The sequence below is a fragment of the Hyperoodon ampullatus genome (genome assembly GCF_949752795.1).
Source record: "Hyperoodon ampullatus genome assembly, chromosome: 1".
In the NCBI taxonomy this organism is placed as follows: Eukaryota; Metazoa; Chordata; class Mammalia; order Artiodactyla; family Ziphiidae; genus Hyperoodon; species Hyperoodon ampullatus.
Genome location: NC_136914.1, coordinates 155,153,411 through 155,177,128, shown reverse-complemented (window position 1 = coordinate 155,177,128; position 23,718 = coordinate 155,153,411). Strand labels below are relative to the sequence as shown.

The 23,718-nt window shown below is 39.3% G+C and overlaps 1 protein-coding gene across 6 annotated transcripts in view; it reads left to right on the top strand.

The window, feature by feature from the left end:
• SEC24B (SEC24 homolog B, COPII coat complex component) overlaps positions 1-23,718 on the top strand; it is a gene marked incomplete at its 5' end in the record, with an annotated part of 94,063 nt that overhangs the window by 7,688 nt on the left and 62,657 nt on the right. For all 6 annotated transcript variants that reach the window (XM_079700982.1, XM_079700981.1, XM_079700984.1 and 3 more), the window contains one exon: positions 13,872-14,615. In XM_079700982.1, coding sequence (XP_079557108.1) covers positions 13,872-14,615 — 744 coding nt within the window. The remainder of the gene's footprint in view (positions 1-13,871; positions 14,616-23,718) is intronic.

Below are 23,718 nucleotides of genomic sequence, written 5' to 3'. Positions count from 1 at the left end.
TCTTGTTGCGGAGCACAGGCTCTAGGCACGCAGGCTTCAGTAGTTGTGGCACGTGGGCTCAGTAGCTGTGGCTCGTGGGCTCTAGAGAGCAGGCTCAGTAGTTGTGGTGCATGGACTTAGTTGCTGTGTGGCATGTGGGATCTTCCCGGCATGTGGGATCTTCCTGGACCAGGGATCGAACCCGTGTCCCCTGCATTGGCAGGCGGATTCTTAACCGCTGCGTTTGGTGGCATTCTTGAAAGAATTAAACTTTGAATACCTGTATTTTAAAAAAGCAAGTTTCAGAAAAATATCACATAATTTACTGGATCCTCTTCAGAAGTCTTTATATGGCAACTTAACTGTTGTATTCTGCCCTAATAAACCTCTTCGATGGCCTTTTGAGGCAAAGCTCCAGCATACAACGTTACCTGATGTTGTGCTGTGGCTCCTTTGCTTTTCTCGTGGCAAGTTATACCTCTTGCTACCAGGTCAGCATTCTGTGTCACTTCATCATAACAGTAGGCATTCTGAGTTGTAGCAGAATTACATTTTATTTATTGATCAAACTTTGGCGGACCCACGTGAGGACTCGCGGTATATTAAGATATACCTGTAGGAAATCATTGTGAGAAGGGGGAGTGGTGAGCAATGAGTTGGGAGAGGTAAGCAGGGGTCAGATCATGAAGGGTCTTTGCATTGGTTTTCTCTTTGCTGATGTAACAAATTGCCACAAACTGGTGGATTAAAACAACATGAATTCATCTTCTGTAGGTTAGAAGTCTAACTGGGCCAAAATCAAGGTGTCATTAGGGCTGCATTCACTTCTAGAGGCTCTAGGCAAAGGCAAAGGTCTTTTCCAGCTTCTAGAAGCTGCCCACATTCCTTGGCTTGTGGCCCACTCTTTCCATCTTCAAAGCCAGCAACGTTGCATCTCTCAGAGGAGTCTTCTGTAGTCACATCTCCCTCTGACTCTCTTCTGCTTCCCTCTGCCACTTTTTTTCTTTTTTGCGGTACGCGGGCCTCTCACTGTTGTGGCCTCTTCCATTGCGGAGCACAGGCTCCGGACGCGCAGGCTCAGCGGCCATGGCTCACAGGCCCAGCCGCTCTGCGGCATGTGGGATCTTCCCAAACCGGGGCATGAACCCGTGTCCCCTGCATCGGCAGGCGGACTCTAAACCACTGCGCCACCAGGGAAGTCCCCTCTGCCACTTTTAAGGACTCTCATGATTACACTGAGCTCACCTGGATTATCAAGGATATTCTCCCTCTTCTAAGGTCAGCTGATTAACAACCCTAATGCTATCTGTAACCTTACCTCCCCTTTGCCATGTAACCTAGCATATTCACAGGTTCCAGGGATTAGGAAGTGGACATATGGGATGCAGGAGGGATTATTCTGTCTTCCACTATCTTACAGGCCATGTTAAAGAATTTGTATTTTTCCTTGATGGCAAGAAAAACCGTTAGAAAGCTTTAAACAAGGAAGTAACAATCAGATTTGTTTTTTAGGAAAATCACTCTGGTGGCTATGTTTGGTGTAGTCATTTGCTTCACAAATTTTGTCAATCAATTTAGTAGGTCGTTTCCAGCACTTTTTTCATTGATGGTTTAAAAACTTGTTATTTTGCAATAATTTTAGATTTGCAGAAGTGATACACAGTACGGAAAATGCAATAACCTTCTCTTAGCTTCCTCTAAAGTCTTAACATCTTCCTCTCATGATTTACCATCTTATAAAAAACTATGGTACCTTTATCAAAACTAGGAAATTAACATTGGGGAAATACAGTTAACTAAACAACAGATTTTTATTTACAGTTCACCAGTTTTTCTGCTAATTTTTTTTTCCGTTCCTGGATCCAATCCAGGATATCATGTTGCATTTAGTTGTCGTGTTGCCTTAGTCTCCTCTGGTCTATGACAATTTCTTAGTCTTTTTTTTTTTGTTTTTTTAGGACTTTGACAGTACTGGTAAGTTATTTTGTAGATAGTTCCTCATTTTGGGTTTGCTGATGCTTTCTCATGATTAGACTGGGGCTATGATTTTTTTAGGAAGAATACCCAGAGGTTGAAGTGCCCTTATCATGTCATATCAGGGGTTACATGATATCAATTTGTTTTATTACTGGTCATGTTAACCTTGGGCACTTGATTGAAGAGAAGTCTTAGTTTGGGCTACTATGACAAAATACCATAGACTAGGAGGCTTAAATCACAGACATTTATTTTCTCAGTTTTAGAGGCTGGCAGTTCAAGATCAGGGTGCCAGCATAGTTGTGTTCTGGTGAAGACCCTCTTCGTGGCTTGTAGACCTCCATCTTCTCACTGTGAGCTCAAATGGTTTTCTTCTTATAAGGATACTGATTCTTCATGAGGGTCCTACCGTTGTGACCTAATCTAAACCTAATTACTTCCCCAAAGCCCCACCTCTTAATACCTTCAAATTGGGGGTTAGGGCTTCATACGGATTTGGAGGGGGACACATTCAGGCCAGATTCCTCCACTGTAAAATTACTATTTTTTATTTTTTCCTGCTCTCTTGGGAGCAACTCACTTAACTCAAGCCTACATTCAACAGAAAGGGAATTATGTTCCACCTCCTGGAGTTAAGTGTATCAAATAATTTGTGGGCATATGTTAAAATCACCACAGTAATTAATAAACATTCTTAGGGTGATACTTTGAAGTTACTATCCTGTCTCCGCTTAAAATTTCATGTACTGGGCTTCCCTGGTGGTGCAGTGGTTGAGAGTCCGCCTGCCAATGCAGGGGACACGGGTTCGTGCCCCCATCCGGGAAGATCCCACATGCCGTGGAGCGGCTGGGCCCGTGAGCCATGGCCGCTGAGCCTGCATGTCTGGAGCCTGTGCTCCGCAACGGGAGAGGCCACAACAGTGAGAGGCCCGCGTGCCGTGAAAAAAAAAAATTTCATGTACTAATTTTAGCATCCCTCATTCGCTCTTGCCTGTGGTTATTATTGCTGTGGAATTCTAATGGTGATTTTCTTTTTCCCTCATTCTTTCTACATATATTATTTGGAATTTTTCTGTAAGGAAGACTTGCCCTCTTTTCTCCCATCTTAAAGTTTATTCAGTCATTTATTTATATTATTATGGGCTTAAGAATATTTATTTTATTCTTTGGATTATAAGCCAGTACTATCATTATTTAAAATTTTTACTCAAATTGTTACAGCTTTGGCCATTGGGAGCTCTTTCAGTTTGGCTGTTGTGACCTTTGGCCACCATCCTTTTGTTTTTTGAGCACTTCCTTACTTTCTGGCACTAGCAGATGCTCCATCTTCTACTTGCACTATGGCAGCACCAGAGTCTGCTCTTTGTCCAAGGAGCCCTGCTTCCTTTTGTTCGGACATGGTGTTAAGAAACCAAAAACTGGGCCTTGGATGTGCTCATTGCTACTGTGGTGTCACTGTTTCTAGGCTCTCTCAGCAGACAGAGCTGGGGGATGTATATGTATACGAACCCAAGTATGTAAACCTATTTATATAATTATATCTGTTGCCTATTTATCTGTATGTATATTACCTAAATATCCTTCTGTTAGGTTATCATACATTTGTAATAAACTTAGACTGATTTGTCACAGTCTGCATTCCATCCTAGATTTTCTCAACATCTAGTTGAGTTTTTACAAAAATTTGCATGTAGTAAATTTTATTCATTCTTTGTAGTGTACAGCTCTATGGGTTTTGATGAATGCATGTACGTAGTCAAGTATCAACCACCACATTACTATTCAGAACAGTTCCATCACCATAAAAAAAAGGTCTTCATGCAGTCCCTTTGTAGTTAACAGCTCTCCCTTCCGCAAATCCTGGCAACCATTGCTGTTCTCCTTCACCTTTTCCAGAGTGTTGTATAAATGGAACCATAAAATATATCATCTTTTGGGTCTGGTTTCTTTCACCATGTTCATCTATGCTGTTGCATGAAACAATGTTCTGTTCCCTTTTATTGCTGCATAATATTCCATTACATGTATAAACAGGATTGTTTATCCATTCCTCCGTTGTTGAATATCTTGGTTGTTTCCAGTTTTTGGTGATCATGAATAAAGCTGCTATAAACATTCAGGCACTGGGTTTGTGTGAATACTAGTTTTCAGGTCACTTAGGTAAATTTGTAGGAGTGGGACTGCTGGGTCAAATGGTAAGTGTATGTTTAACCTTTTATAAGAAACAGCCAAACCATTTTCCAAGGTGGGTGTACTATTTTGCATTCCCTCCAACAATAAATTAGAGTTTCTGTTAAACTATATCTTTGCCAACATTTGATATTTTCAGAGTTTCTGTTTCAGTCATTCTAATGAGTGTATAGAGATATCTCATTGGGGTTTTAATTTGCATTTCTCTGACTAATGATGAGCATATTTGCATACATTTGCCACCCATATATCTTCTTTGGTGATTATCTTTTCACATCTTTAACCAGTTTTTGGTTGGGTTGTCTGTTTTCTCGCTGTTGAATTTTAAGAGTCCTTAATATATTCTGAATACAAGTTCTTTACTGAGCATGTGATTTGCAAATATTTTCTCCTAGTCTGCTACTTGTCTTTTAATCCTCTTAGTGTTTTTTACAGAGCAAAAGTTTTTAATTTGATTAAGTTCACTTTTTCAATATTTCATGCTTTTAGTGTCATAGGTAAGAACTTATTGCTAAGCCCGTATTCACCTAGATATTCTTCTATATTTTGTCCTATAAGTTTTAAAATTTTCCATTAAATCTGTGATTTGTTTTGACTTAATATTTGTTTAAGATATGAGACATGTGTTGAGATTCATTTTTTTTGCATATGGACTATGTATGCATCAATTGAAAAGTACCATCAATCGAAAAGACTGTCTTTCCTCCGTTGAATTGCCGTGGCACCATTGTCAAAAAATCAGTTGACTGTGTTTTTGTGGCTCTATTTTTATTATTTTCTGTATGTCTAGCCTTTCCTCTGGACCACACTTTCTTTTTTTTTTTTTTTTTTGTGTTGTTGTTGTTGTTTTACGCGGGCCTCTCACTGTTGTGGCCTTTCCCGCTGCGGAGCACAGGCTCTGGACGCACAGGCTCAGCAGCCATGGCTAACGGGCCCAGCCGCTCCACGGCATGTGGGATCCTCCTGGACCGAGGCACGAACCTGTGTCCCCTGCAGTGGCAGGCAGACTCTCAACCACTGCGCCACCAGGGAAGCCCTGGACCACACTTTCTTGATTATTGTTGTATATAAAGTCTTGAAATTGGGTAATGCAAATCCTCCAACTGTTCTTTTTCAAAGTTTTTTGTTTGTTTTTTGCTATTTTAGTATCTTTGCAGTTTCCTAGAAATTTTAGAATCGGCTTTTTGATATCCATAAAAAAGCCTTCATGTATTTTTATTGACATTGTTTGAATCTAAAGATCAAAATTGAGATAATTTACATCTTAATGTCAAGTCTTCCAGTCCACAAACATGGTATATCATTCCATATCCTTGATTTCTTTTATCAGTGTTTTGTAGTTTTCTACATATAGATCCTTCACATATTTCATTAGATTTGTATTTTAAGTCCTACCTTTTGTATGTTTGCTATTATAAATAGTATTTTGGTTTTAGAATCTGAATTCTGAAGTTTTAAAAACAGTAATTGCTGTTCTAGTTGCTATTAGTACATAGTAAATTACAACAAAACAGTGGTTAAGCAACCATTTTATTATGCTCACAGACTGTGTTGAACTAAGACTTTGAACAGGGCATGGCATAGATGGCTTTGCTCTGGGATGTCTAGGGCCTCAGCTGGGAAGACTTAAAATGATTTTGATGGCTGGAGATTGGGATGATCTTGAAGGCTTATTTATTCACACATCTGGCACTTAGACTAGAATAACTCAGAGACTCGGACTTCAAACCAGAGTCCCTAGTGGTGACCTCTCTATGTGGTTTGGCTTTCTCAGACCGTGACAGCTGTGGAGTAAATGGATTTCTTATGGAGTTGCTTAGGGATCCATATGCAGATATTCCATCAAACAATGCAGATGCTGGGTTGTCTATGACCAAGCCTGTGAAGTCACACAGCTTTGCTTCTGCCATTCTTTATTAGTGGAAGCTGTTATAAGCCTGCTCAAATTCAAGGGGAGTAGACAGATCCTACCCTTTAATCAGCAGAGTATCAAAGAGTTTGGGAACTGTGTTTTAAAACTGCCACAGATGCTAAGGCAATTATAGGGAATATAAGCAAATGAAAATGCTACTACTAGTAAAAACCCCATAATTTACAGAGTGTGTGTTTTTTTTTTTAAAGAGTATGGTTGTATATAAATGATTTATTTGTGATATTTGCCAGGCTCAGTTTTTAGTTTATGCAGAAGAAATAAAACTTTAATACTAGTATACCCTAAGAGAAAGTTAAGAGTTATCTAATATATTTTAAAGTTGAAGAAAAGAGAGTGCATACCTTGTTAGGTCACAGTAAGACAAAATTTTAAAAAATATTTGCTTGTCCTAGATATCAGTTTTTTTCAATTTAAACTGATCTTTATGGTTTGTTCTGTTTTGTTTTTTCAGTGCAGGCTTTAAAAGTTTTTATTTTTTATACAGCAGGTTCTTATTAGTCATCAATTTTATACACATCAGTGTATACATGTCAATCCCAGTTGCCCAATTCAGCACACCACCATCCCCACGCCCCCGTGGTTTTCCCCCCTTGCAGGCTTTAAAAGTTGATTTAAAATATTCGAAACAATCATTTTGCTTTCAACGAAGTCTTTATTCATTTATTATTTTGATTAAATTATACTAGAAATTTTGGGGGGTACACTTGGAACATTTAGATCTTGATATAGTGTAAGGAATGGTAAGCACCAACATATAATTAGCTGTTCCTACCTTTGCATCCCCCCCTCCTCCCACAAAGTAAGGACCTTCCTTTTCTTTGATGGGCTGAAAAAGCAAATAGGATTTTTTGGGTGGGTAATTCACTTCTGATAAATTTCAGCAGATACAACGTTCCTGTTATTTTTAGAAGAATGGCATTTGAGTAGCTTGGACATGATGATGATGATTTTCCTGTTTTCAGATCATGTGGCATAGATGAACCAAATCAAATCATGAAGTGGGTAGATATTTAAACAGATTTCTCTAACTCTGACTTGGCTCTTCTCTTGATCGATAAATTTGTACCAGTGTTGGGTTTTCTGTGACTGTAATGAAGAGTAGCAAACCCTGGTTTTTTTTTTTTTTTTTAATTTTTATTGCAGTATAGTTGATTTACAGTGTTTTATTAGTTTCAGGTTTACAGCAAAGTGAATCAGTTATATGTATATCTAGCAAATCCATTTTTAAAATATATTTAAGGAAGAGAAGGAGCAGAACATTTTACACTTTTTTTAGTCATGTTAAATTCTTCTAAATGAACTATGATCATGTAGAATATCCTGTAAGAAAAGTAAATTATATACCTAGTAAAACAGTGTTACCTGAGTTTTGGTTCTCTGTATGCTCCTTGGAAGTGTGGCCGTTATTTTTTCTTTACAGCTTGATTGTGTAAGTTATGTTTGTATCTGCCATGGAGTATGTATTTAAATGACCAAAGATTAAGATTCCACTGCATTATTTAGTAGGAATTGAAAACAGAATAAGGAAATTATTCATATATCTTTTATAAACACATTGTCTATTTTCTATTTTTATACATTATTATTGCAAAGAATACAGTGGCACTTTCTTTGTGTCAGTGAACTTGAAACAGCTTGAAATATATATATATATATTTTGATTATCTTTTCATTTGAGGTATGATACAGATATCTATTTCATTCCACAAGACAAGAAAATTAGATTCTAGGATAATTAAATTTGCCCTTGTAACCAAAGCTAGAATTCCATTGTTTGAGATAATTGACCTTCTTCTTGGCTAAAGAAAGCTAGCAGGATTTTAGTGTGGCAAGGGGCAGCAGATCATTGTCTGAAAGCACGGACTTCAGCCAGGTTATTTGAATCAAGTCCCAGCCCTCTTACTTCCTAAGTATGTGACTGTATTGAACAACTTAACTTTTGTGCCTCGTTTATTTTATTTATAAAGCGGTTATAATGATACTGTTTACTTCAGGGAGCTGTGAGGATTAAAGGAGTGAATATATGTAAAACATTTAGAACAGTGAGAGGCACAAAATGTAATGTTTAGTAATGTTTAGACTATTAATAAAATTAATATTAATATTATTTTTAACTTTAATGGTATTGATAAAATAAATACATTCTATAATGATCAAAGATAACTACATAAAAATGGAAATATTAAAAGCACTAGAGGAAAACATTGGTATATAGCTTTATAATATTGGAATGGGGCAGGCTCTACTAAGTATGATTTTAAAATTTATCAAGCATGAAAGATTTTACTATATAATAATTGAGAAACTGTAGCAAGAGACAACATGAACAAAGTTAAAAAACAAACAATAACCTGAGGGAAAATATAGACAGCACATAATAATAACATATTGTTATATTTCTTAACATACAAGAACATTTATAAATTATTAAGGGAAGCACAATCCTATGGGAAGAGGGCAAATAACAAAGAAAGATACCCAAATGGCTAAGAAACATTAGAAAGGATTCTGAGCATCACTCAAAGTCTAGTATTGCAAACTATAATGTTTCTCTCTTATTAGATTGGCAAAGATTAAAATGGTACTCAGTGTTGGGAAGATGAGGCATTCTTAAGCATTACTGCTGAGCAGTATAAATTGATAGACATTTTTGGAGAGTTATTTGGCAATAATGGTCCATTTTAATAGCCCCAAAACCCTTTGAACCTCCAGTTTCACTTCTAGGAACTTACCCTGCAGATTCATCAAAGGAGTTGACTTCATAAATTAGTTCTCTCCCTGGAATAAATATTCATCAATGGGGATTTGGTAAATAATGTTATGTTTCTACAATGAAGTACTATATAGATTCTTTTAGAAGAACAATGAAGTTTGTATATGCTAACACAGAAGGGTATCCAGGATATATTAGGTAAAAAAAGGAAGTTGTCAAACTGTAGTATGATCTATGTCTGTTTAAATACATATGCTTATATATACATTACATATGTGTATATAGGTATACAAAGGATACACAAGAAACCATTAACTAGCTACATCTGGGACATAGGACATAAGCTACCAGGGAGAGAAGGGGACTTGTACTTTTCACTTTATATTCTTCATTGTTTGAATTTTTTTAACAGTGGATATATTGTTACTTTTATAATAAAAAAAAAAAAACAGCCTGTAAGAAAGGTTTGAACGTCTTCCATGCTAGGTATATTGTTATCTATTGCTGCATAACAAAATACCCCAAAATTTATCAACTTAAAACAACAAATATTTAATCTCATAGTTTCTGAGGGACATGAAGCAGCCTAGCTGGGTGGTTCTGGTTTAGGGTCTCCTGAGATTGTAGTCAGGCTGTCAGCTGGGACTCTAGTTAGATTCTACTTGGGAGAGGACCTTCAAGATGGCGGAGGAGTAAGCCATGGAGATCACCTTCCTCCCCACAAACACATCAAAAACACATCTACATGTGGAACAACTCCTACAGAACACCTACTGAATGCTGGCAGAAGACCTCAGACCTCCCAAAAGGCAAGAAAATCCCCACGTACCTGGGCAGGGCAAAAGAAAAAAGAAAAAACAGAGACAAAAGAATAGGGACGGTACCTGCACCTCTGGGAAGGAGCTGTGAAGGAGGAAAGGTTTCTACACACTAGGAAGCCCCTTCACAGGAGGAGACGGGGTGGTGGGGGGGAAGCTGCGGAGCCATGGAGGAGAGTGCAGCAACAGGGTTGCAGAGGGCAAAGCGGAGAGATTCCCGCACAGAGGATCAGTGCCGACCAGAACTCACCAGCCCGAGACGCTTGTCTACTCACCCACCGGAGTGGGCGGGGGATGGGAGCTGAGGCTCGGGCTTTGGTCGGATCCCAAGGAGAGGACTGGGGTTGGCGGTGTGAACACAGCCTGAAGGGGGCTAGTGCGCCACAACTACCTGGGCGGGAGTCCGGGAAAAAGTCTGGACCTGCGTAAGAGGCAAGAGACCATTGTTTCGGGGTGCGCAAGGAGAGGGGATTCCTTCCCTGTCTGCCCACAGAAAGCAGAGCACTGCCTAAATGAGCTCCAGAGACGGGCGTGAGCCGTGGCTCTCAGCTCGGACCCCAGAGATGGGCATGAAATGCTAAGGCTGCTACTACAGCCACCAAAAATCCTGTGTGCAAGCACAGGTCACTGTCCACACCTTGCCCTCAGGAGCCTGTGCAGCCCGCCACTGCCAGGGTCCTGTGATCCAGGGACAACTTCCCTGGGAGAACACATAGCATGCCTCAGGCTGTTGCAACGTCTCGCCAGCCTCTGCCACCACAGGCTCGCCCCGCATTCCAATTGTAACTACCGTACCCCTCCCTCCCACTGGCATGAATGAGCAAGAGCCCCCTAATCAGCCGCTGCTTTAACCCCGTCCTGTCTGGGAGGGAACAGATGCCTGCACGTGACCTACACGCAGAGGCGGGGCCAAAACCAAAGCTGAACCCCAGGAGCTGTGCGAACAAAGAAGAGAAAGGGAAATCTCTCCATGCGGCCTGAGGAGCAGTGGATTAAATCCCCACAGTCAACTTGATGTATCCTGCATCTGTGGAATACCTGAATAGACAGTGAATCGTCCCTAAATTGAGGCGGTGGACTTTGGGAGCACCTGTAGACTTGGGGTTTGCTGTCTGCGACTGATTTGTTTCTGATTTTTATGTTTATCTTAGTATAATTTTTAGCGCTTGTTATCATCGGTGGATTTGTTTATTGGTCTCTTTTTTACTTATTATTTTTTTCATTTTAATTATTTTTTATTATTTTCTTTTTAATTCTTTATTTGCTCCCCTGTCTTCTGAGCCATGTGGCTGACAGGGTCTTGGTGCTCTGGTCTGGTGTCAGGCCTGAGCCTCTGAGGTGGGAGAACCAAGTTCAGGACACTGGACCACCAGAGACCTCCCAGCCCCATGTAATATCATTCAGCGAGAGCTCTCCCAGAGATCTCCATCTCAACGCTAAGACCCAGCTCCACCCAATGGCCAGCAAGCTTCAGTGCTGGGTGCCCCATGCCAAACAACTAGCAAGACAGGAACACAACCCCACCCATTAGCAGAGAAGCTGCCTAAAATCATACTAAGTTCACAGACACCCCAAAACACATTTCCAGATGCATCCCTGCCCACCAGAAAGACAAGATCCAGCCCCACCACCAGACCACAGGCACCAGTCCCCTCCATCAGGAAGCCTACACAAGCCACTGAACCAACCTCACCCTCTGGGGGCAGACACCAAAAACATCAGGAACTACGACCCTGCAGCCTGCGAAAAAGAGACCCCAAACACAGTAAGTTAAACAAAATGAGAAGACAGAGATATGCAGCAGATGAAGGAGCAAGGTAAACACCCACCAGACCAAACAAATGAAGAGGAAATAGGCAGTCTACCTGAAAAATAATTCAGAGTAATGATAGTAAAGATGATCCCAAATCTTGGAAACAGAATGGAGAAAATATAAGAAACATTTAACAAGGACCTAGAACTAAAGAGTATAAACAAACAGTGATGAACAACGCTATAAATGAAATTAAAAATTCTCTAGAAGGAATCAATAACAGAATAACTGAGGCAGAAGAATGGATAAGTGACCTGGAAGATAAAACAGTGGAAATAACTACTGCAGAGCAGAATAAAGAAAAAAGAATGAAAAGAATTGAGGACAGTCTCAGAGACCTCTGGGACAACATTAAACGCACCAACATTCGAATTATAGGGGTCCCAGAAGAAGAAGAGAGAAAGAAAGGGTCTGAGAAAATATTTGAAGAGATTATAGTTGAAAAGTTCCCTGACATGGGAAAGGAAATAGTCAGTCAAGTCCAGGAAGCACAGAGAGTCCCATACAGGACAAATCCAAGGAGAAACATGCCAAGACACATATTAATCAAACTATCAAAAATTAAATACAAAGAAAAAATATTAAAAGCAGCAAGGGAAAAGCAACAAACAACATACAAGGGAATCCGCATAAGGATAACAGCTGATCTTTCAGCAGAAACTCTGCAAGCCAGAAGGGAGTGGCAAGACATATTTAGTGACGAAAGGGATAAACCTACAACCAAGATTACTCTACCCAGCAAGGATCTCATTCACATTCGATGGAGAAATTAAAACCTTTATAGACAAGCAAAAGCTAAGAGAATTCAGCACCACCAAACCAGCTTTACAACAAATGCTAAAGGAACTTCTCTAGGCAGGAAACACAAGAGAAGGAAAAGACCTACAAAAACAAACCCAAAACAGTTAAGTAAATTGTAATAGGAGCATACATATTGATAATTACCTTAAATGTAAATGGATTATATATACAATGGAATATTACTCAGTCATAAAAAGAAAGGAAATTGAGTTATTTGTAGTGAGGTGGACGGACCTAGAGACTGTCATACAGAGTGAAGTAAGTCAGAAAGAGAAAAACAAATACCGTAAGCTAACATATATATATGGAATCTAAAAAGGAAAAAAAATGGTTATGAAGAACCTAGGGACAAGGCAGGAATAAAGGCACAGATGTAGAGAATGGACTTGAGGACATAGAGGGGGGAAGGGTAAGCTGGGACGAAGTGAGAGAGTGGCATGAACATATATACACTACCAAATGTAAAATAGATACTAGTGGGAAGCAGCTGCACTGCACGGGGACATCAGCTTGGTGCTTTGTGACCACCTAGAGGGGTGGGATAAAGAGGGTGGGAGGGAGGGAGATGCAAGAGAGAGAGTATATGGGGATATATGTATATGTATAACTGATTCACTTTGTTATAAAGCAGAAACTAACACACCATTGTAAAGCAATTATACTCCAATAAAGATGTTAAAAAAAAGTAACGTAGGAAGTTTAATATCCAGTTACTCCTTGGCAGCGCTATCACCACAGCCAAATGCCCACCAACTGATAAATGGAGAAGCAAATCGTGGTCTGTCCATACAATGGAATGTGACTCAGCCATAAAAGGGAATGAAGGTCGGATACAGGCTACAATGTGGATGACCCTGAAAGCCTTATGCCAAGTGAAAGAAGCCAAACACAGAAGGTCATATACTGGGTGATTCTATTTATATGAAATACTCAAAATAGGTAAATCCACAAAGGTGGAAAGCAGATTAGTAGCTGCCAGGGTCTGGGGGCAGGGAGGAGTGAGGAACAACTGCTTAATGGGGACGGGTTTCCTTTCAGGGTGATGAAAGTGTTTTGAAATTAGAGGTGATGGTTGCACAAGAGCGTGAATGTACTAAATGCCACTGAATTGTAGCTTTTAAAATGGTTGAGTGTATGTTATATAAATTTGCCTCAATTAAAAAAAAAAAGAGAGAGACTCTACTTGGTATGAAGGATCTGCTTCCAGGCTCACTCCTGTGATTGTTGGCAGACCTCAGTTTCTCTCTGGCTGTTGGTCAGGAGAATTCGGTTCCTCACTGCATGGGTTTCTCCAGAGGGCTCTTCACAACTTGACAGCTTTGTTCTTCCACACTGAGTGAGTGATCTAAGAGAGTGCCAGCGCCCAAGACTGGGCAGATCTTTGGAGCGATATATCATTACCTCTGCTATATGCTGTTGGTCACACAGTCCAGTCCTGGTATTGTGGGAGGGGGTCAGTACCAGGGGGTGGGGGTCATTGGGGGCCATCTTGGAGGCTATCACAGTGGGTCTATCAGAGTATAATCTCTTGTAACAATTTGGGATTATGAGGAAGTAAATTAGGGCAACATTTAGATGGGAACTGTGCTTAAAAGTTAGTTGCCTTCTTACTAATTCTTGTAAATATTTGCTCCTTTTTTTTTTCAGGTCCAGCACAGAATCAAATGCAAGTTCCATCTGGGTATGGATTGCATCCTCAAAGCTACATTGCTCCCTCAGGACATTACTCTCAAGGACCTGGGAAAATGACCTCATTGCCATTGGATAGCCAGTGTGATGATTACTACTCTGGTCCCTATAGGGTACCAACACAGAATGTGGTGACTCCTAACACAGCAAGCCAACAACCGGGAGCACAGCAGATGTATGGCAGCGTTCCTCCTGCCCCTCATGTCGTGGGATCCACTCTGGGATCATTCCAAGGTGCCGGGTCATCAGCATCACATTTGCATACGAGTGCCTCCCAGCCGTACTCCTCTTTTGTGAATCATTACAATAGTCCAGCCATGTACTCTGACAATTCTTCTGTTGCTGCTCAGGGATTTCCCTCTACTTGCGGTCACTATGCTTTGTCAACTGTTTCTAATGCTGCGTATCCTAGTGTTTCATATCCCTCTCCACCTGCTGGTGATCCATATGGGCAGCAAATGTTTACCTCGCAGAATGCTCCGACTGTCAGGCCAATTAGAGATAATTCATTTTCTGGTCAAGATACAGCTATCAGCCATCCATCACCACTTCCACCTCCACCATCACAACAGTACCACCAGCAGCAGAGTCTTTCAGGATACAATACTTTTGCGTGGTCAGCTTCAGGCCTTTCGTCAACCCAAGACAATCTAATCCAAAACCACACCTCCCTGGCTACAGCCAACAACCCAACAAATCCTGGTAGGTTGAATGAAAAGTTCACCAAAGCATGGTTGAAAATCAGTGCATTTCCAATCTGATTTTCATTGCATGAAGGTTAAAGATGATACTGCCTAATAGAAAAATTGGAAATTAGCTCACCTTTGCAATTTATTTACTTTATTTATAGTGGAATTTTGCAGCATCTTCTTGAACCCTTCCCCTTCATCTATCCACAATTAGCCCCCCAACCATCTGCCTTGTATAGCATGGTTCCTTGCCACGATTGGGATCTCAGTTGGTATTTGTTGCTGTGTTTTCATGCCTCTGCAGTAGTTGTCTTTAATGTGAGTTAGGAATAAGGCAAAATGGAAGGGTCTATTTGGGGATATGCTTTGGTAGCTAATACTTTCTTTTTTATATTAGTTCAACCTTGGGACAGTTACTATTCCAGCCATAGCCCTCTTCACTATAGAAAAAATGATGGCCTGCAATACCACACTGGTTTCTCTAGGTAAACCCCTATTAGCGACTTTCACAGAAGATATATTTCCTATACATTAAAGTTGATGTTTTCTCAGCCCCAGATTGGTAAGTTAGGATGAAGGACAGGGAAGATGGAGAAAGATACATGAAGAATACCCTTGTAATTAGTTTTTCTTACCTTCCTAAACCAAGATGTGGTGAAATGTATTTGTTTAAAAATTATGTATGCAAGGTATGTAGTTTTTTAGTGTGGGGTTTGCATAGGATATATTCACTTTAATTCAACTTGTGAACTTGAACTTAACAAAATCTGCTCTTGAACTGAATGAAAAGGTATGTAAAGGATGGGAATTGTTAAAGCTGTGATAGTTTTCTGAATGATGTCTTTAGATTGTATATCAGAGTCTAGATAGCCATAGGTCAAGGATGTTGTAGAAAAGTATCATTCCCTGGACAGTTAGATTATTTAAAGTTAGAACTTTAGAATATTAGATCTGAAGTGTGCATTTGAGATCATCTATTCTTTCGTTGCTATGTTGTATAGAAACACTTCGGCCTACAAGCAACTAATAGTGGTTTAAACAAAAGTGGTATTTTTCTCACATAACAAGAAGTCTAGGCAGATGCAGTAGATCTAGATGTCCTCAGTGTCTTTTTCTCCCTTTCCACTCTGCCATCCTTAGTATGTTGATTTATAGAAACAAGATAATTTCTGTACCTGTAGACAGCAAGTCAAAGTTAAAAGCAGAAAGAAGGGAGAGGAAAGAAGATGAGGTCGTGTCATTGACCCCATTTCATTTTACATATCATTTGCCATAGCTGTTTTAAAAGACCATCTCTAATTTAAGGGAAGGCTAGAAAATGAATATTTAGCTATGTAGCCTTCATGGTAGAGGCAGGCAAGAAAGAAGGGGTTTAGCATTAACTGGGTTTTAGGTAAGTCAACTTGAAGCATCTATCACAATTCCCAAATGTGGCTGTGCACCAGAATCCCTTGCACAGATTGTGATCTTGAAACCCAACTTACTGAGTTAGAATAGAATCTCCAGGGTAGTCTTTGGCGCGCAATTTGTGGGATCTTAGTTCCCTGACCAGGGATCGAACCCGGGCCCTCAGCAGTGAAAGAGCAGAGTCCTAACCACTGGACCACCAGGGAATTCCCTTGGGAATCTGTATTTCTGACTTGATCATGAGTGATGTCTGGTAACAGATCCATATTCTACTGTATGTAGTCCTTTTGTTTAACAAACGAGGAAAGCCTGTAGTCATTAATGTTAGAAACAGAGCTTGTCCTGAAGCTCAGTTTCTTCTGACTCTCAGTCTGCCCTTCTCAGAACCAGGGCCTTCTGTCCCCTAGAAATTCTGTTTTCTTTCTTTCTTCTTTCAGCAGTCCTTTTACACATCAGCTTATCCTAAGGTCCCTCTGACTTAAGGATTTTGTGACTTTCGTGACAAAAAAAGAAGAAATTCAGGTAATTCCTGTCTTATTCTGAGATGGGACTGAATAGAACTAATTTATGCTGAGATGTAGGATCAGGGAAATGTAGGGCCACTTGGCTAAGGAATAGAATACCTGTGTGGAAGGGCCTGTCGTTGAAGAAAATGTTGAATAAAGGGTAAGAATAATTACAAAATTACCTTCTATTTGAATAAGTAGTAATTAGGCCGTTAGGCAGAGAGAAGGGGGTATATTTCCATTCTTTTAATTGTGATACTATACTGTGAAAGGCATAGTAAATATAATTTTAGAAGTTCATTTGTTAAGAAGTGGGTTTCTTTATTTTTTCTCTTTAGATTGGTAAATGACTTTTTAATTGTAGTTCAGAAGTTGACAAATTAAGTGTATCTCAGGTTAATATGACCCATACTCGTCACCATTTCAAAAGAAATAAAGAGGTTACTTTTAAAACGTACTTTAAATATTACAGAAGTTCCTAAACTTTCTCAGCTGATGTTTCTCAGTATTTTTTCCAGTGCCTCAAGCTACTTAGTATTAATAGTTCACAAGGTTTTTTGACAGATGTCACTGTGTTTCTCTTGAAAATTTAAAACATGCCTAGGAACTCTGTGAGTTTGTTGCGAGGGCAACTTGGGTGCCTAATTACAAGGTTTGGGAACCACGGGTATACTGATTTTAATGTTCTAGAAAGACAAGCAATTTAATTGGTTTGGACATTCTTAAATTATATTGTCATATTAAAATGGGAATCTTAGGTATTAACCTTAGTTTTGTATGAAAATCAATCTTTTAGTAATTGACAAGAATGATTGCATTTTTATTACCTGGTTATATTAGTTTCATTTTCAGGTAGTATAGTAAAAATTCTTAAGCAATTTGTGAAGGGTTGAGATCCAAAAGCATAAACCTGACTTAAGTGATTATCAAAAACACAGTGATTGATACATGCTGTTACTTTTAGGTAGTTGATGAGTTCATATTCAGAAACATAGAATAAAAGAGACATGTAAATGTTATCTCATTTGCCTATATTTTATTATTTTTTAATTCTATTTATTTGACTACGTTGTGTCTTCCTTGCTGCACGCGGGCTTTCTCTAGTTGCGGCGAGCAGGGGCTACCCTTCGTTGTAGTGCGTGGGCTTCTCATTGCAGTGGCTTCTCTTGTTGCGGAGCATGGGCTCTAGGCACGCAGGCTTCAATAGTTGCAGCACGCGGGCTCAGTAGTTGTGGTGCGCAGGCTGTAGGGTACACGGGCTCAGTAGTTGTGGCTCACAGGCTCTAGAGCGCAGGCTCAGTAGTTGTGGCACATGGGCTTAGTTGCTCTGCGGCATGTGGGATCTTCCCGGACCAGGGCTCAAACCCGTGTCTGCTGCATTGGCGGGCGGATTCTTAACCACTGCACAGCCGGGGAAGTCCATTTGCCTCTTTATTTTAGAAAAGCATGTTAGTACAATTCAGCACTAGAATTTCAGATTACTTTATTAAAAACAGTGATGTATATGTTTTGGGGACTATGTTTAGTTGTTAACTTAGAGTGAAATTTTGGCTGGTGTTTAAAAGGTGTCATTATACCATTAAAATTTTTTAAACTGTCACTGTAGGTAAATTTCTCGAGGTTCAGAAGCTCTTTCTTAGTTTGAGATGAAGTTGGCTGAGTAATACAACTTCAGTAAGGATCACATCTTGACAGCATATTATAGAATAGTACTGAGTACAATTTTATTAAAAAACACTTAAAAATCTACTTATAAAAAAACAATAAACATTTATATAATCCTTATATAAAAATCCACAACACACATGACACTAAGGTATAACCACTGATAAGTTAATATACATCTATCATCTCGGGGTGGTGATGTGCCTGAGGAAAAGCAAAATAGATCCCTATAGGAGGTGACTATCTGGATAAAGAAATACAAGTTAGAAATAAGTTAGAAAACTACATTGGAGGTACAAATAGTACAGTTAAGAGATTATTTTCAGCTTTGGAAACGTGTGATGAGATTGCAGAGTTGTGTGGTAGTGATAATTATGCTCCCTCACACTCGTACTCCTTCAGCTTTTCCAAAGCTACTCTTGAACCTTATCATCTGTACTCAAATTTATACCTTCCACCTGTAAATTGTTCTATATTTACTCCTTCTTCAAGCTCAGAAGATGAGATGTCCATCTTTGTGACCACTTCCTTCAAAAGTTGACTTTATCAGTTGTCCCTTTTCTGTATCTCAGTTTCCCAGTTTCTCCTGGGCTATGGCGTTGGAAAGGTGAGAGGAAAAGACTTGAAGGAAAAACATAAGCTTGGTCCTGTATGTAATCAGCAGCCATCAGAAATTTTTAAGCAAGGGGGTGACGCTATCAGATTTGCGTTTCAGATCTTTCTTCTGTGAGCAATGTGGTAGGTGGACTGGAGGAGGAAGAACTTGGAGACAGGAAGACCAGCTAGGAAGGAATTACTACAATTATCTAGATGAAGGATGCTGACATAGGTTGAGATTTATTTATACAGAAGACAGATGGCAAGAGATGATTTCAAGAATTCATTGATAAGGTTATGAAGGAAAAGGAATAATAAAAGTTGACTTAAATTTTCTAGTTTGAACAACTTGAGTGGGTAATGGTGCTATTAGTTGAGAATTTGCTTAATCTTCCTAGTTTCAAAAGGGTTTATGTACAGTTACTAAGGAGCTACTAAAAACTAACAGGGGAACTACCTTAATGCCAATAAATAAATAAATAGATAAACAGACAAATGATTTATTTTTGAATTGTAGGTTCTGTCTCTAAGTATACCATGTTTCATCTGTCAAATTCTCTTTGTGAAAGGGGTTGTTGTTGTTTTTGGCTGGCATTTTTCTGTGGTCCTTCATATTTGTGGAACTTGTCTCCATTTATTTGACAAATACTTGAAAGCCAGCTATGTGTCAGGTGTTTATTTTAGTGCTGGGAGATAAAATAGCAAGTAGAAAGACTTGATCCTTACCTTCATGAAGTTTGTGATCTTCTTGGGGAGGCAAACATTATCCAAGTAAACACAAATAAATGTAAAATTGCTACTATTATTTAAGTATCATGAAGCGGAGATGTATGGTGCTTGGTGAGAGTACTCTAGGTATAGAGTACTCAGGAAGTTTTCCCTGATCTCTGATATGTGAGCTGCAATCTGAAGAATGAATTCTCCATGTGTAAAATAAATTACAGATGAAATAAATATTTAAATGCAAAAAGGCAAAACTTTAAAACTTTTCAGAGAAAATACGGAAGAACCTTGGAGTTGGGAAAGATTTCTTAAGAACACCACACACAGTGCTAGCTAGCCATAAAGAATAAACATGATAAGGTTTACTGTCATCTAATTAAGAACGTTTTTTCATTTAAAGGCAACATAAAGAGAACAAAAGAACAAGCCATGAAACGGGAGAAAAAAAATTTTATAGTATATTATCCAGAATATACAAATAACACATAAGATCAATAAGGAGAAGACCAGCAACCCAAGAAAAAAATACATGAACAGGCATTTCACAGATGAAAGGAAAACATACTCAGTCTCATTAATAATCAGGGAAAAGCAACTTAAAACTAGAATGGGATATCTACTTATACCTAGCAGCAGGATGGTAAAACTTTGAAAGACCGACTATACCAAGGGATGGCAAGGATGTGGAATAACAGGAAAATCTTAGACAGTGTTAGTAGAAGGACCTGTTGCTTCAGCATTTTAGGGAAATTTGGCATTAGTGGGATTGAAGATAACCACACCCTAAAACACAGCTTTCCCACTTCTGTGTACTCTAGAGAAGTCCTTCTCATACTTTGTATGAATCACCCGGGGCCTTGTTAAAATGGAGGTTCTGATTCACCAGGTCTAGTATTGCCTGGCCTAAGGACTTTATCAAGTTTCTGTATAAAGTGTTGTTAGCCCATAGAGTACACTTTGAATAAGAGGGCCCTACAGCACCACTTCCTGTTTTAAATGTGTAGTACTTGTAGAAAATAACATTCTGCGGGGCGGATTCTGAGCTAAAGGGTCTATTCTATTCCCCAGGCCAAGGAACTCACTTCCCACAGGCCCCCCAGGGCTGAGGGGATCCTCATCCCTTGCTGTACAACTACATACACACTTTTGAGCTGTGGCACACACATTGAGAAGCTCCACCCCAGAGAAACTAGCACATGTGTACCAGGGACATGTTCATGAATATTCCTGTAGTACTGTATGTGAAAACAAAAAATTAGAACCCAAAAGTCCATTTATGATAGAATGGATAAAGTATATCCTTCCAGTGGGCTACTGACCAGCAGTGAAAATGATGAAATAGAGCTATACTCATTAACACAAATGAATCCCAGAAATGTAACAGGATTCATGGAAAAATATATGCAGTATGCTATTGTTATAAAGTTAAAAAAACAAGCAAAAATAATGTTTAGGGATACTTATTTGTGTGGTAAACTAATAACAAAAGCAAGAGAATAAGGAACACAGTTCAGAAGGGAGGCAAGAGAATACCTTCCGTGAGGAGTACACCAGGAGCTTCAACAGTATTGGAAATGTTTTATTTTCACAGTTGGATGCTGAGTTCATGGGTATTTCTTTATTATGATTTTATAAATACATACACATATATGTATCACCTTTTATTTGTATCAATTATTTTATTAAAGAAAAAAGTTTATTGCATCTAAGGGGGAGCAAGTGTATTCCCCGTTAATGGGAGAGAACATGGCAAGTTCAAGGGACTGAAAGACCAGTGAAGCTAGAGGAGAACCATGGGCCAGGAGGAGGCTGGGAACTCAGGATCATTCAGGGCCTCGTTGACCATGTTAAGAAGTTTTCAGGGTAAGATGTTTTGTCTTCACGCTCAAGCACTGGCAAACTATTGAAGGACTGTAAGGAGGGTGATGCCACGTATCAGGCTGGAGACTGGAGAACACAGAGGGCCGTGTTCAAACCTGAACTACTTATCTTCGACTTTGTGCTTGGAATTGTTTTTGAAAAATTACTTGTGGGAATAATTTGAGGCCTAGGATGATGGAATTGTTCTCCAGAGAGGATTTATATTTCCTTCTGCCAGTTTCCTCCAGGTACTACCAGCCTGTGATCACATTCATCCAAGTCCAAGTGTCTAGATGTACTGGACTGTGCAGATGTTCTGAATCAAAGCTGCTGGCTTTTGTAAGGCTTAGCTTCCTGGTTTATCCTTAGCCCGAGGTTATAACCCTTCAGATACTATCCTAAAAGTGGAGGTATGGGGTGCTGAATCAGGTGCCCCATCTTGGGTGTGCTGTGGGAGATGTCTTGTTTCCCATGCTCTGCAAGGCTACAGAAAACAGCAGATCAGGTTTGCAACAGATAACCACGAGGTGAAAGCAGCTCTGAGTGTTAGGCTTATTTCTCTGAGTTTTCAATTTCTTACAGATTTTCACCCAGAGATTCATTAGTATCATGTTAGATCTTTGATTATTTTAAGAAGATCTTTTTAAGTATAGTTTTTAAAGTTACCTTTAGTAGAAGGTTTGATACTAATTACCTAGATCATCATTACCAGAGGCAGAAATATCTTCTATATTTTTAGACAGTGTCTTTTAGTTTCTTATTATGAGCAAAGGTAAAGTTAATATATTTACTGTCTTCCACACCCCTTTCCTTTTTTTATCACTCAATTTTAGGTGATTATATCTTAATTTTTACTTTGTATTGTTAAATATATTCATCGCTCTGTTACTTTAGCATTTTTAATGATTTCACCAGTTATCTAATGCTGGTTTAAAACAAAAATTATTTATTATTTTTCATAGTTCTGTGGGTTGTATGGACAGTTCCTCTGCCGGTTTTCTTGGACTCATGTGACTTCATTTAGCTGGAGAGTTGGCTGGGCTGGAGGATCGTAGACTTCACTCATATGTCTAGCAGTTTGTGCACACCATTCAGTGGGGCGCCTAGGTTTTTCTCCACGTGATTAGATTAGCTTCCTTACATCAGGGGTCCCCAAACCCCCGGGCTGCGTACTGGTACTGGTCCGCGGCCTGTTACGAACCGGGCCACACAGCAGGAGGAGAGTGGCAGGCAAGCGAGCGAAGCTTCATCTGCGGCTCCCCACCACTCCCCATTGCTTGCATTACCACCTGAACCATTCCCCCGTCACCCAAGGCCTTGGAAGAATTGTCTTCCACGAAACCGGTCCCTGGTGCCAAAAGGTTGGGGACCACTGCCTTACGTGATGGTCTCAGGGCAGCATTTCAAGAGCAGAAAGGCATAAGCTCTAGTACCTCTTGAGACTTGAGGTCTTGGACTTTTACACCATTACTTCTGCCACATTCTGTTGATTAAAGCTAGTCGAAAGTTTAGCCTCAATTCAGGGAGTGGGAAAATAGATTCCACCTCTCAGTGAGAGGAACTGCAAAATATTGTGACTGTATTTTCAGTCTCTCACAATGATGTTTGTCCTTCCTAAAAATGATGTGGCAATTAATGTATTTAGACTACCTTCCACCTTCTTTCTCCATTCTCATATTTATATCATTTGTACACTATTGAGAAATGTATCACATTTTGTTCTGTCACTATATTCTTGCATTTGTTTCGGTCTTAGACCTAACTTTGTTCATATATATATATATATATATATATATATATATATATATATATATATGAACATGTCATACATATATACACATACGTACATGTCTGTATGTGTATGTATACTATTGTGTAAGTTAAGATGTGCAACATGATGATTTGATATACATATTTGTTGCAAAGTGATTACCACAGTAGGGTTAGTTAATACATCCATCATCTCTCATAATTACCATTTTTGTGTATATGGTGAGAATATTTAATATCTACTGTCTGAACAGCTTCCAAGTATATAGTAACAGTATTGTTAACTGTGGTCACCGTGCTATACATTAGAGCTCCAGAGCCTACTCATCTTATAACTGAGAGTTTGTACTCTTTGACCAATATCTCCCTATTTCCCCCGCTTCCCTGCTTCTGGCAACCAAAACTTTCTGTTTCTGTGAGTTCGGCTTTTTTAGATTCCATATATAAATTACACCATGCATTATTTGTCTTCGTCTGATTTGTCTCAATTAGCATAATAACCTGAAAGTCCCTTCATGTTGTCACATGGCAGGATTTCCTTCTTTTTGATGGTTGAATGATATTCCATTGTGTATGTGTGTTTTCTTT